The sequence below is a fragment of the Rhamphochromis sp. 'chilingali' genome (assembly GCF_963969265.1).
Source record: "Rhamphochromis sp. 'chilingali' genome assembly, chromosome: 1".
Taxonomy (NCBI): Eukaryota; Metazoa; Chordata; class Actinopteri; order Cichliformes; family Cichlidae; genus Rhamphochromis; species Rhamphochromis sp. 'chilingali'.
The window spans coordinates 11,622,510-11,639,559 of NC_137929.1; the positions used below are offsets into that span (position 1 = coordinate 11,622,510).

At 40.2% G+C, this 17,050-nt stretch overlaps 1 protein-coding gene across 1 annotated transcript in view; it reads left to right on the top strand.

The window, feature by feature from the left end:
* The window catches only part of LOC308403394 (NACHT, LRR and PYD domains-containing protein 12-like), a 1,254,170-nt gene extending 1,237,551 nt beyond the window's left edge, over nt 1–16,619 (top strand). The window contains exons 18-20 of the mRNA XM_080892754.1: nt 10,241–10,417; nt 16,008–16,184; nt 16,329–16,619. Coding sequence (XP_080748880.1) covers nt 10,241–10,417; nt 16,008–16,184; nt 16,329–16,410 — 436 coding nt within the window. The 3' untranslated portion in view covers nt 16,411–16,619. The remainder of the gene's footprint in view (nt 1–10,240; nt 10,418–16,007; nt 16,185–16,328) is intronic.
* The last annotated feature ends 431 nt before the right edge of the window (nt 16,620–17,050 follow it).

Here is a 17,050-nt window from a genome sequence, read left to right on the forward strand (position 1 = left end):
GAACCTCCTATAGGGTGTAATGTATGTTCTGTGTATGGTTTTGAAATGAATTAATTGATGTGCCAGGTTCTTAGAAGTCAAACTCAGATTAGACCAAACTGTATCCCAGTCTATATTAACCTGCAGTTCTCCCAGTTCCCTGACCCAAATAGATTCAATGGGCAGGGACTTCATACCATGTTCGGCTAATTTGTTGTAGATTTTGGAAACAGAGGGTCTGCCAGATTTAGGCAGGATCCAGTCCAACATGGGATGAGAGGGAAGAGGAGAATCCCAGGGGACACCATATGCTTTTAAAGCTGATCTGAGCTGCAGATACACAAAGTAAGAAGATGCAGGAAGAGAAAAACATGTCCTTAAGTCCTGAAATGAGCAGAGGCCTTGGGCGTTGAATAGATCATCAAAAAGGTTTATCCCGAGTGAGAACCAAGAGGGTTGAACAAATGGCAAATGGCACTGCCACATAGTAACTTTAAATTATGCCAGAGTGGTGAGCTTTTACAAAATTTAACTGGAGCACCCAGCCGCCTTTCTATTTTCCTCCATACCTGTATAGAGTTGGCAATAATAGGTCCGAATTTGTTGTTGTTGTAGAGCGTATTGGTGGAACATTAGCAAACAGAAGATCTTGCAGTCTATGCGGTGCTGCCTTGGCGGATTCGATCATTTTCCACGCAGTAGTAGCCTCTGGGTTGACCCACGTACTAAGCGCCCTGATTTGGAACGACCAGTAAAAAAACTCTAAGTTTGGCACTGCCAGGCCACCAAACAATTTGGGCCGCTGCAATGTTGACAAACGTATCCTAGGCCTTTTGCCATTCCAAATAAATTTAGACACCGCAGACTGTATGTCTTTAAAATAAGTTAGAGGAGGAGAGAGTGGCAACATAAAAAAAAGGAAATTAAGCCGTGGCAGTATGTTCATCTTTACTGTGTTGATTCTACCCTGAAGCGAAGTTTTTAAATTGTCCCATCTTTGAAAGTCGGATTTGATCTTATTTAGCATAGTAGTAAAATTGTCCTTGATTATCTTTGGAATACTATTATGAATTGAAATGCCCAGATAAGTAAAAGTGCTTTTGATCTGAACACAACCGGGTAAGGAAACTTTCGTAGCTTTAACGTTCAAAGGCATCAGAGCAGATTTCGACCAGTTTATTTTGTAGCCAGATAGAGAGCTGAAATGGTCAAAGTTTTTAATTAATGGATGGATGGACGTCTCATAGTTGTCCAAAAACAGAATAATATCATCCGCATATAGAGATATGATATGATTATGACCACCAATTCTTATGGGAGAAATTGTGGACTGTCTGATGGCTTGTGCTAGGGGCTCTAGAGAGAGGCAGAACAGGAGAGGAGAGAGAGGTCAACCCTGCCTCGTTCCACGCTGCAGCGTGAAAGGGGGAGAGACCAGGTCCCCTGTTAAGACACTAGCAAGAGGTGAGTGATATAGTGTTTGAATCATAGCAACAAATTTCTGCTTAAACCCAAAGTGTTTCAATACCATCCACATATAGTCCCACTCTAGCCTATCAAAGGCTTTTTCTGCATCAAGTGAAAATACTGCACATGGATTTTGATAGCTGTTAGCGGCATCTATGATGTGCAACAGCCGTCTTATGTTATCAGATGCAAGCCGCCCTCGGATAAATCCTGTCTGGTCTGCATTGACCAAAACATGGATAACTCTTTCCAAGCGCAATGCGAGAGCTTTTGCAAATACTTTGAGATCAGTTGTGAGCAGAGCTATCGGTCTGAAACTAGAGCACTCAAGAGGGTCCTTTCCCTTTTTTAAGAGAAGGGTAATAAGTGCTGTTTTCTGGTCTCTATGGAAAGACCCGTTCCGGATTGCAAAATTAAATGAGCCGAGCATGAGCGAAACTATTGTATCCCAAAGTTCTAGAAATAGTTCTGGCGGAAGGCCATCCAGTCCAGGTGATTTACCTTTGTTAAGGTCTTTCAGCGCTCTATGCAGCTCATCTAGAGTTAATGGGGCCTCTAGCTCATCCTGATCTGCTTGTGGAAAATGAGGTAGATCCAGATTTTCGAGAAAGCTATTACAGATAGTATCCTTAAAATTGATATCTGATTTATACAGATTTACAAAAAATGACGAGAAAGTGGTGTTAATGGACTGAGGATTTGTCGTAATTTTACCGTTTGCAGCTGTTATAGCTGGGATATGTGCCCTTGTTTCACATTCTTTAAGCATAAGTGCCAACAAATGACTAGGATGCTCTGATTCAAAATAGTACTTCTGTCTAGTTCTATGCAAGATGAACTCTGCTTTGGACAAGGTTATTGCATCATATTCTTCTTTTAGTGAAGCTAGGAGTGTAGACTGATCGTCTGACCGGCTAAGTTTTTGCAGATTCCGTAAAGATTCCATCTGATTTACTAGATTGGACACCTGAGCAAGTTTTGTTTTTGCCAACATGGAGGAGAATGAGATGGAAAAGCCACGAATGAAACATTTTGTAGTCTCCCATAAGACTTGTGGGTCGATATCCTCATTAGCGTTGATATCTAAAAATTCCTTCAGCTGGAGCTTAAGCAGGCTGAGAAAGGTAGAGTTAGTTAATAGGGACGTATTAAAGCACCACCTGGGGGCCCTATTCTTTAAATTGGGCAGATCGACAGAGCATAACAAAGCTGAATGATCCGATATCAAGATTGGCTGAATAGAAATAGATGTATCACCTGAAACTAAGGAAGGACTAACAAAAACGTAATCTATCCTAGAAAATGTCTTATGTCTATTAGAAAAGAATGTATAATCCCTAATGTCGAAATTCTGCATCCGCCAAAGGTCGATGAGATTAAGATCTTTTATAAGTGTATTCAGCAGAGAAGATGAGAGATTAGCTACTGCATCTGGATGAGATTTATCTAAAACGGGGTTGACGACAGCATTGAAGTCTCCACCCAACACTATGGAATAATCATTGTATTCTAATAGTGTATTGGCAATATAAGTAAAAAAGTCCCTGTCTGGCTCATTTGGACAGTATACAGATACGAATACCAGTTTATGGTTTAAGATACTGCCAGTTACAAGTGCCAGCCGGCCATTTTCATCACTCGTGCTATACCTGGTAGTAAGGTCGAATTTTCTCTTCAGCAAGATACAGACACCCTTCGTTTTATTTGGGGCAGAGGACGAAGCTATTAGTTTGTAGTGTTTGTTTTGAAAACGTGCCACATCACCTTGTTTCAGATGTGTTTCTTGGATTAAAGCAATGTCAGCCTTTTTACGGTATAGGTACTCAAGGACACGTGTCCGCTTAATAGCGGAGTTAAGACCATTAACGTTAAGTGACAGAATAATCAATGGTAGCATCGGTACGGCAAGTGTCCAAGAATGGTCCCAATGTGAAGATAGCAAGAGAGGAACGTCAATGTGTAGTAAAATATAAGGCCACCATACCCCTGCCAAGTACTGCAATGTTTCACTAGTGCTACTGGAATTTTAACTTTGCATAGAGATATGTCTGCAAGGGAGGGGACAGGGGAGGAAAAAACTATATACAAAAACTGGTGCAGACCGCACAGAGCTCCCTCCATAGGTCTGCTAGAACACAAACTTCTGATTGATTCGTAACCGGTCCTTCCACTCCAACACAAAAAACTTGAGGGTCAGACGTGCACACATAGGCAACGAAAATTAAGTGGGTAAGTATATCCCACACCCTCCCGACTGAGTGAAATTATCTTATAAAGCGAAGAAAGAAAGAAAAAAAGAAGAAAAAAAAGAATATAAAATATAAATATTTGCATAAAAAATAAAATAAAATAATACAAATGTATCTTATATATGTACAGTAACAACAGCCAGCAAATGTTTGACCATGATAAGCTCAAAGAAAAGTAAAATAAATAATTAATATTAAAAAAAAAAATACATATATATAAATATATACATACATACACACACACACACATATATACACACACACATATATATATATATATATATATATATATATATATATATATACACATACATATACATACATATACACATACATACATATACACATACACATGCATACATACACAAAACAAAATAAGATACAATACAAAAATAAATAAATAAATAAAAAGTACCCCCGGTAGGGGCGAAGCAAGTCGCTAAATTAAATGTAACCAACCTTAACCCATGAAAGTGATCCTGCCGTCAACCTAGTTGAGGCCTGCTGCAACTAAAACAGGACAACTAACCGGCGTTCAGTCATTCATGTCCACTAAGTTGCCTTCTCCCGCATGCTGATTGCCAGCGTTGTTGGCCGCGCTGTTTAGATCGGGAGGAAAAGCGGGGGCCCCATCAACACACTGCGGCGTTGCAGGATTCAGCTTACGCGGCAGGGAGTTAATGAAATCTTCTGCCAGTTGAGGGGATTCGAAAGCCATCTTCTTACCACCGTGCTCTATCTTCATCACGGCGGGGTAAATGAGGAATGGTTCCAGGCCCATAGCCGTAGCCTTCTTCATGACGGGAGAGAAACTCTTCCTCTTTGCTGTTGTAGTCGGACTGAAGTCAGGGAAGAAAAGAAGAGTGGTGTTGGCGGCATGCTTCACTGGATATGCTTTGCGTGCCCCTTTGAGAATTGCCGATCTGTCCTGCCACCGTAACAATCTGAAGATTAGGGTGCGAGGCTTCTTGGTATTAGTATCGCGGCCGTCGTACACCCGATGCGCTCGTTCGATGTCGATGTTGTGCCCCTCCAACGACGGAATCCACTTGGGGAGATTGGCCTTAATGTAGCCAACTGTATCCGAGCCCTCCAGCATTTCAGGTAAGCCAACAAGCCTGATGTTATTCCTGCGACCCCTGTCCTCCAGATCTGTAAGCTTTGTCGTGAGTAGATCGAGTTGTTTCTTCAGATCGATAACCGATCGTCTGTCCTCACGCGCGGCGGCTTGCACTGAGTCCACTCGGTCTTGAGTGCGTTTAGCCATTGCAGTTACCCTCTCGATTTCCCCGCTAACATTATTTACCACTTCATTGGTCTTTTGAAGGTCTGTGCGTAGGTCGCGCAGAGCAGGAATTAAGATAGAGTCCATAGCTTCCCTGACTGCCGAGGCAACCACTGAATCGAGGGACTTTTGTTGTTCCTGAAGTGCTAGCTTCACACCGTTAGCAATAGCCTCGTCGAGGTCTTCCTTAGTGACGGAGGAATCTTTAAACTTCTTCTTTAAGGGAGACTGAGCAATCTCCCTTTTCCGCGAGTCTCTGGTTGAAGCGGTGTCCATAGTGGGATCGGCGTTGAGATAACTAATTTATATGACAGGATAGTGATAAACAGTGACAATGTGTGCAGAGCTAAAAACTATGCTGGCATTCCTGACGACGGGTCACGTGATCTCCGTGTTTGGCTTTTTTGATACCCTTCTTTAGATTAGCCCTTAGCAGCCTCAGTGTACTCAGGAGTGTTCACACAGATCTTTAAAGAGGAGAAACAACTGTACCAGAACAAGGTGTTCTGCTTTGTTCATCTCAGTGTTCAGGAGTTTCTGGCTGCTCTTCATGTCCACCTGACCTTCATCAACTCTGGACTTAATCTGCTGGAAGAAGAACAACAAACAACGTCCATGTGGTCTAAATTATTTGATAAACCAAAACTTCAATCTCTCCACCAGAGATCTGTGGACAAGGCCTTACAGAGTCCAAATGGACACCTGGACTTGTTCTTCCGCTTCCTCCTGGGTCTTTCAATGCAGACCAATCAGACTCTCCTACGAGGTCTGCTGACACAGACAGGAAGTAGCTCACAGACCAATCAGGAAGCAGTTCAGTACATCAAGAAGAAGCTCAGTGAGAATCTGTCTGCAGAGAAAAGCATCAATCTGTTTCACTGTCTGAATGAACTGAATGATCGTTCTCTAGTGGAGGAGATCCAACAGTTCCTGAGATCAGGACGTCTCCGAACAGATGAACTGTCTCCTGCTCAGTGGTCAGCTCTGGTCTTCATCTTACTGTCATCAGAAAAAGATCTGGACGTGTTTGACCTGAAGAAATACTCTGCTTCAGAGGAGTCTCTTCTGAGGCTGCTGCCAGTGGTCAAAGTCTCTAAAAAAGTTCTGTAAGTTATAAAGTTTTTATTATTTAATTTGGTTGGTATGTTATGGAAAAACACAGTGCCATCAACTTCTGTTTTGTTTTTGTCAAAATCACTGTAATATAATCACTGTACCTTTATATACACGTGACTTGTATTAATGCTGCTGCCCTCTTGTGGCTAAAGTGTAATTATGTTATTGTTATTAGGGAGGATTTGAGAGTAACATGACAAGTGAGTCAGCACCTTCGCTTTAGCTTAAAAAATCCAAATTCTTACGTCATCAGTTATAGTTGCATGTATTCATTATCATAATTTAACCTTTAATATTGATGTCTTAAATTTATTTTGAGTAAACTAGCAATAATTTTATGGTTGTATTAAATAAATACATCACTAATGAATTATTTATTTCAGTAATTAATTAAAAATGTACATAATTAATTAAAAAATATATTGATAATGAATTATCAGTTAATTTGATTTAAAACAATTCATTATTTATTTATGTACTATTCTAATTAGTTAATTACATATTTAATCAGTTATTGGTTTGTTTTCTATTTTAATTGTTTTACTGACACATTTAATGAATTATTTAATGATGTATTTATTTAATTCACGTTGCTACTCCTGGCCCTGCATCGGTGTTCATAAATACATTTTATTTGTCAGCTTCACCCATCAAAGTCAGGGGGCGGGGTTAATGCTGATCAAGTCAAAACCATTGCTTTGGTCTGGTGGGCGTTCTTTTAGTGGGCTTTTCTCAATACTAAGTAGGCCTACACACCAGGGTTTGGACATGTGTGGACCCAAACTATACTTAAACTTTACCCTTTTTTGTGTGTCACCAAATACACTTTTAATATTTTCTAGACAAGAATGTAGTGGCGTAATCTTTAACCTCTTTTGGCTCCAAACAGAAGTGACAGACTTGAGCAGGGTTCATTTAAAGGCTGACAGAAGTGGAGTGGTGACGGGGAGATGTGTCATAATTAAAAAGACAATAGATTGTATAAGTACTCCTCTTTGTTATATTTTTAATCTTTCGCTACAGTCAGGAGTATTCCCTGACAGAATGAAAGTGGCAAAAGTAATACCATTATATAAATCAGGAGATAAGCATAGTTTTAACAATTATAGGCCAGTGTCTCTTTTATCACAGTTTTCAAAATTGCTAGAAAAACTCTTTGCACAAAGACTTGATAGTTTTATTGAAAAATATCAACTAATACATGAAAACCAATTTGGATTTCGTAAAAATAGGTCAACGGCATTAGCGTTGTTGACTTTTATTGAAGATATTTCATCTGCAACACATAATAATAAATACACAGTGGGAGTATTTGTTGATTTAAAAAAAGCTTTTGATACGATACAACATTCTATTTTGATTTCTAAATTGTATAACTATGGAGTGAGAGGAGTAGCATTGAATTGGTTAATGAGTTATTTAGAGAATAGGTTGCAATATGTTTATTATTTTGGCAATACTTCTGAAAGACTGAAGATTGTATGTGGTGTTCCTCAAGGTTCTATTTTGGGACCTAAACTCTTTAATTTATATATTAATGATATTTGTGACGTATCTAAAAGGTTAAATTCGATTTTATTTGCAGATGACACAAATTTTTATTGCTCTGGAGAGAATTTGAAAGACTTGGTTGAAATTATGACTTCTGAGATGTTAAGAATAAAAAAATGGTTTGATGTAAATAAATTATCTTTGAATCTGACAAAAACGAAATATATGATATTTGGCAATCGTGTAAAGGAGGATAAAGTCATTATGTTTATAGAGGAAGAATTGATTGAAAGAGTTACTGAATTTCGTTTTTTGGGTGTAATAGTGGATGAGAATTTGACATGGAAATCTCATATTGAACATATTAGAAAGAAAATGGTCAAAAGTATTTATATTTTGGGTAGTATAAGAGATTTATTAAATTATAAAACAATGCGTATTTTATATTTTTCTTTGTTTTTTTCATATATCAACTATTGTGTTGAAGTTTGGGGGAATACATATGAGAATACCATAAAACCTTTAAACCTATTACAGAAGAAAGTTATACGAATAATTCATAATGTTAAATATAGAGAACATACAAATAAATTATTTATAGAATCAAAATTATTAAAATTAGGAGATTTAGTGAAATTACGGACATTATTAATTATGTTTAAGGCTAAAAATAATATTTTACCTTTTAAGTTACAAAGAGTATTTTTGATGTGTTCAAGGGGAGAAGAGAATAGAAGGAAATTTTATTTTAAACATCAGTTAGCCAGGACTACACAAAGATTAATGAGCACAACGGTTAGGGGTATAAGACTGTGGAATTCACTTCATTATGATTTAAAGAATTGTATAAATTTACAATGTTTTAAAAAGTGTTATATGTTTAAAACGATAACTCAGTATGAAGAATGCGAATGAATGTGATGTTGGTTTGGGATTCGACCGGAGAGAAATGTCAATATTAGTTTGTTCCTGATTTTTGGTGCCCACCGGTGATATAAGTTCGATGGTAGATAGGGGGCAGGGTTTAATAAGAATATTTTCTTCTTCCTGCTCCTTTTCACACATGGTTGTTGTGTTTTGTTGACAGAAGATGTGGTTGTTTTGTTTGATTGTAGTACCAAGTGTGAAATAAATAAAAATGAAATGAAATGAAATGAAATGTTTGACAGGACAGTGTTTCAGCCTCCACAGGTTCATGTTGTGCTCCATCAGTCAGTGAAGATGAAGTCGGTGCTGATGAGGCTGTAGAGTGTGTGAGGGATGTGAATGAGGATGATGAAGATCTGATGATAGCAGATAAAAACAGGCTGCAGAGACTTTGAGCCATACAGGGCACACAGTGTGTGCACAGAACAGCTGAAATCATTATGGAGGCCTCACTGGGATATGGAAGCATCACAGTACAGCTTCAGTGAAGCATTAAAGTCTCTGATATGAGATGAGAAATGAAGCAGCCAGAGCTTTTTCATGAGTGGAAATCCACTGTGACTGTGAGCTGCTGCTACAGCCTCCAGATTAGCCAGCAGCTCATCCTGCTCAACATTTCCTCACCAACTTTAATGGAAGTGTGATGTTTTCAGCTGGAGTGATGGTCAGGGTGGCCTCCCTCTCCTCTTCTTCTGCTCTTCCTCTTTCATTTGTAAAGGAACTTCTGCTGCTGTCATTCATTTGGAAGTCCTGTAGCTGAGTTTGGGAGAGACTAACAGCCTCGGCAGCAGAGGGGAGAAAGGCTGTAACACCACCACTTTACTCTGTTCTACCTGTCACATCATTTTATCAGGAAACAAATATGCTCATGTTTTTACTATGTTTGTCTTGAAGATGTAAGAAGATCACATGGTGCTTTTTATTATTGTGTTGGTTTGTTTTCTGTCTCTTGGATGGAGCCCAGCTGTGCGTGGTCCCTGGGCCTGTGGTCAGAGTGTGTGCTGGATAATCCGGCCCAGGATGAGGCCAAACTGACATGGGATGAAATGTCTGTCACATAATTGAACTTAGTGTAGTTTCATTTCTGCACAATTTAAAAACAACCAAAACTTTGTTCTGTCTTTTCTATGTTATACTGTAGACTTTCTTTGATACTGTGTCCAAAAGGAGCAGTTTTTACTTTGAAGGGGAGCCGTCTCTGTTTCCTCTTCAGGTTGGATGATGGAAGCAAATGAGTGTGTGATGTTCTTTCAGTGTTGCACTTTGTAGACGGTCCCTGAGCACTGGTCTCACAGCCAGCTGCACATAGAGACCAGTGTTGTTAGTCCAGGTCAGAAGATGACTTGTTGGAATGAAAATGAGCTTGTAGTTTGTCTGCTTTAATAATGTGACTGGAAAAAGGTGTTGGACTTCAAATATGTCCATTTCTTTCACACTTCACCTTTAAAAGTGAAGCTTTGTGGTTCCTGGAAGGAAAAACACGACTTTTTCAAGTCTTTGTCCTGTTTTTATGATAAATGTACGACTTTAATGTGAAATATTCAGAGTTTTTTCTCTTGTTGTGTTTGTTTGAAGCTGCTTCCTGTTGGCTTCAGCTGTTTGGAGTTTCCATTTTCTAAACTTCTACATTCTGAACCTTCTTCAGCTCTGAACAGATGATGAAACACTGAATGATTTCAAGCTCACACTTTGTCTAATAAACTTACATCTTTCATTCTTTATACAGTTTTAAGGGCTGTGGTTTGTCAGAGATCAGCTGTGATTATCTGGCAGCAGCACTGAAGTCCAACCCCTCCCATCTGAGAGAGCTGGACCTGAGCCTGAACAACAAGCTGCAGGATCCAGGAGTGAAGCATCTGTGTGGTTTCCTGGAGAGTCCAGGATGTGGACTTGAAACTCTGAGGTCAGTCAGCATGTTTTAGTTGTGCTGAGATGAATATGATGTGAAAGTTGTGCTGACACTAAACTGCAGACATCAGGCTGATATTATACTGATCCACACTGAGGATCTTCATGGTAAAGTCTGTTTTCTTCTTCTCTGGTTTAGTCCATTGACTGCAGCAAAACAATGTTCACATTTCAAACAGTGATACTCAACGTATGGCCCGCGGCCCACACGCGGCCTGCCCACCTTTCCTGATTCAGAGAGAGGGGACCCTGATTAACTGTGTAGTGTTCTTCCTCACAGTTCTAAGTATCAGACACAACAATGAATAATCCACAGCTGACTGTCTTTAGCAGGTCAAAGGTCACGGCACACAGCAGACAGTGGGAAATATTATAATTCTGATCATTTATCAGCACATATCCATATGTATAAAAACAAAGCTGACACTGTGAGACTTGATCAGAGGTGTGATCATCACAGCAGAGGCCTTTGTGTCAAAGTCACTGAGGATCAAACAGAAACACATGAAGCAGATTTTCCTGTTCTGGCTTTTTATAGCAGATAACCTTCAAAATATTCTGCAGTCCATCAAAAACTGAAGCAAACCATGAATCAACATGTGAACATGAGCTGATGCTGCTGAAGTGAAGCAAAGTTACAGAAGTTTGATTACAGACACAGCTGAGAGTTTGTAATCTGTCATCATTTTAAAAGGTTTACATTTCTTCAGTATTGAACAGCAGAAATGAGGCTTTGTTTTCGGAGGCCGACAGCAGTGAACACAACAGCAGACTGGTGCGTAATAAGCAGTGAATAATGCAGGAAACAGATTTTTGAAGGTAAACTGTTCTTGAAGTACACTGAGAGAGAGAGAGCTGTGCAGGAAGTAAACGTCAAAGTCAGAGAGAATTCATGACGATGTTCATCAAACGTAAAGCGTAGTTTGGATCTTCTTCTGCTGCTGGTTCAGTCAGTTTTGGTTGGAGACAGATGAAACCTGCAGCTTCAGGATCTGTGAGCTGTCCACTTTCAGCCCCGACGGCGTGTCCGTGTACGTGCTGTCGAGTGTACGATCCACGCTCTGTGTTTCCATCTTTGTGTGTTTAGCTGCTCTCATTTACTGTTTTATCTGTTTGCTTGTTGTTGAAATACTTTTGGGAGCTTTAACCTGAGATTCTGGCAAAATACATTTATATTAAAAATCGATTCAGGACTGAATGAATCAACATCGCTTTATTCAAATTAAAACCATTTAAAGAGGAAAATCCATTTTTTTACACCCGCCTCTAATGCTGGGTAATGTCAGCTGGTCCATGTGCAGCTGGCTGTGAGGCTCAGGGAGCGTCTACAAAGTGCAACACTGAAAGAACATCATCCATAAATATTGAGTAATAACTGGACTCTCATACAGCGATACTCAAATGCCTTTAAACATCAGCTTATCCTGTTGATCCAAGTCCAACACTGCGTTTGTAAAAAAAAAAAATTTAATTTTCTTTTATTAAACCTTTATTTAACCAGGAAGATCCCATTGAGATTAAAAACCTCTTCTTCACGGGAGACCTGGCCAAGATAGGCAGCAGCAAGTGTCTCACAGTTACAGAAATTACTCAATCAAACACAGGCAGCAACAATAAGTGAAAGAATACAAATAAAATAAAATTCAATAAAAGTCAATAAATTTCAAATAAAAATAAAAAGGTCAGTTAAAATGACAATCAATCTAATTGAAACAGTTTCATGTTATGGACTTGGCCTCAAGGGTTCATAGTTTAGATTTAAAAGCACTTAATGAAATTAATTCAGTCATTTTCCATTCCTTCTGCAGTTTGTTCCAAGCCAAGGGTGCTAAATGGACAAAAGCTCTTTTACCAAGTTCAGTTCGGGCAAATGGAACAGAAAGCAACAAGTAGCCATGCGGACGAAGAGAATACCGACCAGCATGTTTCATTGCTAGCAGGGAACATACACTCAACAAAAATATAAACGCAACACCTTTGTTACTGCTCCCATTCCCCATGGGATGGACGTAGAGACCTAAAATTCATTCCAGATACACAATATAACCATCCCTCCCAAACAGTGGTCACAAATCAGTCCAAATGTGTGGTAGTGGGCACATCTGCCATATTGAGATAATCCATCCCACCTCACAGGTGTGCCACATCAGGATGCTGATCTGACATCATGAGTAGTGCACAGGTGTACCTCAGACTGCCCACAACAAAAGGCCACCCTGGAATGTGCAGTTTTTTGCGCTATTGGGGGTCTGGGGACCCAGAACCGGTCAGTATCTGGTGTGACCACCATTTGCCTCATGCAGTGCAACACATCGTCGCATGGAGTCTATCAGATTGTCAATTGTGGCCTGTGGAATGTTGGTCCACTCCACTTCAATGGCTGTGCGAGGTTGTTGGATATTCGTGGGAACTGGTACACGCTGTCGTATACGCCGGTCAAGCACATCCCGAACATGCTCAATGGGTGACATGTCCGGTGAGTATGCTGGCCATGCAAGAACTGGGACATTCTCAGCTGCCATCTGCCCTGAACAATGTGAACCATGATTCATCCGTGAAGCGCACACCTCTCCAACGTGCCAGACGCCATCGAATGTGAGCATTTGCCCACACAAGTCTGTTACGGCGACGAGCTGGAGTCAGGTCAAGACCCCGATGAGGACGACGGGCATGCAGTTGAGCGTCCCTGAGACGGTTTCTGACAGTTTGTGCAGAAATTGTTTGGTTGTGCAAACCAATTGTTCCAGCAGCTGTCTGGGTGGCTGGTCTCAGACGATCTTGGAGGTGAACCTGCTGGATGTGGAGGTCCTGGGCTGGTGTGGTTACACGAGGTCTGCGGTTGTGAGGCCGGTTGGATGTGCTGCCATATTCTCTGAAACGCCTGTGGAGACGGCTTATGGTTGAGAAATGAACATTCAATGCACGGGCGACAGATCTGGTTGACATTCCTGCTGTCAGCATGCCAATTGCACGCTCCCTCATTGCTTGTGGCATCTGTGGCATTTTGCTGTGAGACAAAACTGCACATTCCAGGGTGGCCTTTTGTTGTGGGCAGTCTGAGGTACACCTGTGCACTACTCATGATGTCAGATCAGCATCCTGATGTGGCACACCTGTGAGGTGGGATGGATTATCTCAATATGGCAGATGTGCCCACTACCACACATTTGGACTGATTTGTGACCACTGTTTGGGAGGGATGGTTATATTGTGTATCTGGAATGAATTTTAGGTCTCTACGTCCATCCCATGGGGAATGGGAGCAGTAACAAAGGTGTTGCGTTTATATTTTTGTTGAGTGTATATAGGAAAGCAACAACCCAAGTATCGCCTTATATATAAAAGTGTATAAATGAGAGTTCCTCCGACTTACCAAAGCAGGCCATCCTACCTGAGAGTATAACTCACAGTGGTGAGTCTGAAATTTACGGTTAGTGATGAACCTCAGAGAAGCACGACACACAGAATCAACCATTCGAAGACATTGAGCAGAAGCATTCATATATAGAATATCACCATAATCCAGCACAGGCAAAAATGTTGCAACAACAAGCCGCTTCTTTGAATTAAAAGAGAAACAAAACTTATTTTGAAAATAAAATCTCAGTTTTAACTTCAGATTTTTTACAAGATTCTCTACATGTGGTTTGAAGGTGAGCGAGTCATCAATTAAGATTCCCAGATATTTATAGGTGTGAACCAACTCTATTTTATTACCTTCAAGAGTGGTTACTGGTGGGATTATTTGGGCCAAATTCCTTGATTTAGAAAACAGCATGAGCTTTGTTTTGTCTGCGCTGAGAACAAGTTTAAGCTGAAGTAATGAGTGCTGGACAGCAGAAAAGGCTTTCTGCAAGGAGTCAATGGCTTGGACAAGAGTTGAACCACAGCTGTAAATAACTGCATCATCAGCATAGAAGTGCAAGTTTGCATCTGGCACATTTAGACTAAGATTGTTTACGTAAATGATAAATAGAAGGGGACCTAATACAGAACCCTGTGGCACTCCGTTGTGCACTGTAACAAAGTCAGAACATAGACCGTCAGATTTAATGCACTGAGTCCTGTTACTGAGGTAGTTTGAGAACCATCCACTGCTCTCTCAGAGAGTCCTGCCTGGAAGAGTTTAAGTTTTAAAACACAATGATCAACAGTGTCAAATGCTTTTGACAAATCAATAAAAAGGGATGCAGAGTGTTGTTTTTTTTATCAAGTGCAATAGTAATATCATTTACCACTCTAATTGCAGCTGTGATAGTACTGTGATTCTTCCTAAAGCCTGGTTGATATTCAGATAAAATGGCATTGGTGTGTAAAAACTCCTTTAACTGCTCACACACAAGAGATTCAAGAACTTTGGCCAGCACAGATAGATTAGATATTGGTCTGTAATTAGTTAACACTGCTGGGTCACCCCCTTTTAATAGAGGAACAACAAAAGCTGATTTCCATACAGAAGGAATTTTATTCGTATCCAGTGTGAGGTTGAAAAGTGTTGTGAGAGGCTCTGCCACAAAATCAGCTGCCAGTTTCATTAAGTAAGGATCTAGTAAGTCTGGCCCTGGAGATTTTCTAGGATCTAACAGTTTAAGAGCTTTACAGACCTCCTGCACAGAGAAAGGAACAAAGTTAAATGGCTGACCAGTGTACACCGGAAGGTTTGTGCCGGATTTTACAGAGACTGGGTTCAGAGAGTCAAACAAAGAGCCAGAAGATATAAAGTGCTTGTTAAAGCAATTCATCATCTCCTTCCTATCATGAAGAGGAACAGAATCCTTAAAAATATAGGTGGGTAGAGTGTGGGAGCTTTTACTCACTGAAAGAGACTCAATGATTTTCCAGAACTTCTGTGGATTATTTAGGTTCTCAGTGGTGACAGACAGATAACAGATAAAAACATGTTTGTTAATCATTTTGTTTGGTTTCTGAGGAAAATGATTCAATAACTTGCTGCTAATACACAACATTTCATCATATTTCCTCATAACCCTCTTTTGTCTGACCATTTGATCCCATTTGAATTTGCAATAAAGGATCCACAGAGTTTGGTGACAATAATGACAGTAGATGTTTGTGTGAAAGTGCTGGAAGCAAATTAGTGTGTGATGTTCTTTCAGTGTTGCACTTTGTAGACGCTCCCTGAGCACTGGTCTCACAGCCAGCTGCACATAGAGACCAGTGTTGTTAGTCCAGGTCAGAAGATGACTTGTTGGAATGAAAATGAGCTGGTAGTTTGTCTGCTTTAATAATGTGACTGGAAAAAGGTGTTGGACTTCAAATATGTCCATTTCTTTCACACTTCACCTTTAAAAGTGAAGCCTTGTGGTTCCTGGAAGGAAAAACACGACTTTTTCAAGTCTTTTTCCTGTTTTTATGATAAATGTACGACTTTAATGTGAAACATTCAGAGTTTTTTCTCTTGTTGTGTTTGTTTGAAGCTGCTTCCTGTTGGCTTCAGCTGTTTGGAGTTTCCATTTTCTAAACTTCTACATTCTGAACCTTCTTCAGCTCTGAACAGATGATGAAACACTGAATGATTTCAAGCACTTTGTCTAATAAACTTACATCTTTCATTCTTTATACAGATTGTGGGGCTGTGGTTTGTCAGAGATCAGCTGTGATTATCTGGCAGCAGCACTGAAGTCCAACCCCTCCCATCTGAGACAGCTGAACCTGAGCTCCAACAACAAGCTGCAGGATTCAGGAGTGAAGCATCTGTGTGGTTTCCTGGAGAGTCCAGGATGTGGACTTGAAACTCTGAGGTCAGCCAGCATGTTTTAGTTGTGCTGAGATGAATATGATGTGAAAGTTGTGCTGACACTAAACTGCAGACATCAGGCTGATATTATACTGATCCACACTGAGGATCTTCATGGTAAAGTCTGTTTTCTTCTTCTCTGGTTTAGTCCATTGACTGCAGCAGAACAATGTTCACATTTCAAACCTTCAAAGAAGAAGAAAAATCCTCCACTGGATAATTCACTGTGAAACTCTCCAACTCTTCATTCCACCTTAAAGTCTGTCTGACACTGAAATCCAAAGCAAAATGTGCGTTTGCTTTACAGACAGCAGTCCAACACAAACATACACACATCATCCAAAACACAGTCCAACATCCAAATCTCCTCCACTGCCAGCATGAATGATGGGAAAGAGAAGGAGGAACACTCTGACATTCAGGGTTAGAATGAGTTTCATGAAGCAGACTGTGAAGATCAAAGCTGCATTAGAAAGCTTACATGAATGAATGAGTGGACAGAAGTGGACAGAGATCATTTTAAGCACTTCAAAGGCTTTAAATCAGCACATTTCTCTTTATTCTTTATCAACTCTGTTAGTTTCTCTCAGTTTTCTGTGGAATGAAGCTAACAGCAGGCTAATAAGATGCTGACCAATAGGTTTCTATTAAAGGTTGTAATTTGTATATGAAAAAGTGCTTTGGCTCAGCAGGGATCATCTTACAGGTAGAATACAGCTGCTGGATGGGATTAGCATGTCATAGTTATCTACCAAACTGCTAACTGGGGGATTTCAGGCCATCTGTGAATCATTTTTGCTAACCATTTATTCAGCTTAGGCTCACAGGGCTGCAGCCTGTGCCCTAGCTGTCATAGGGCAAGAGGCGTGG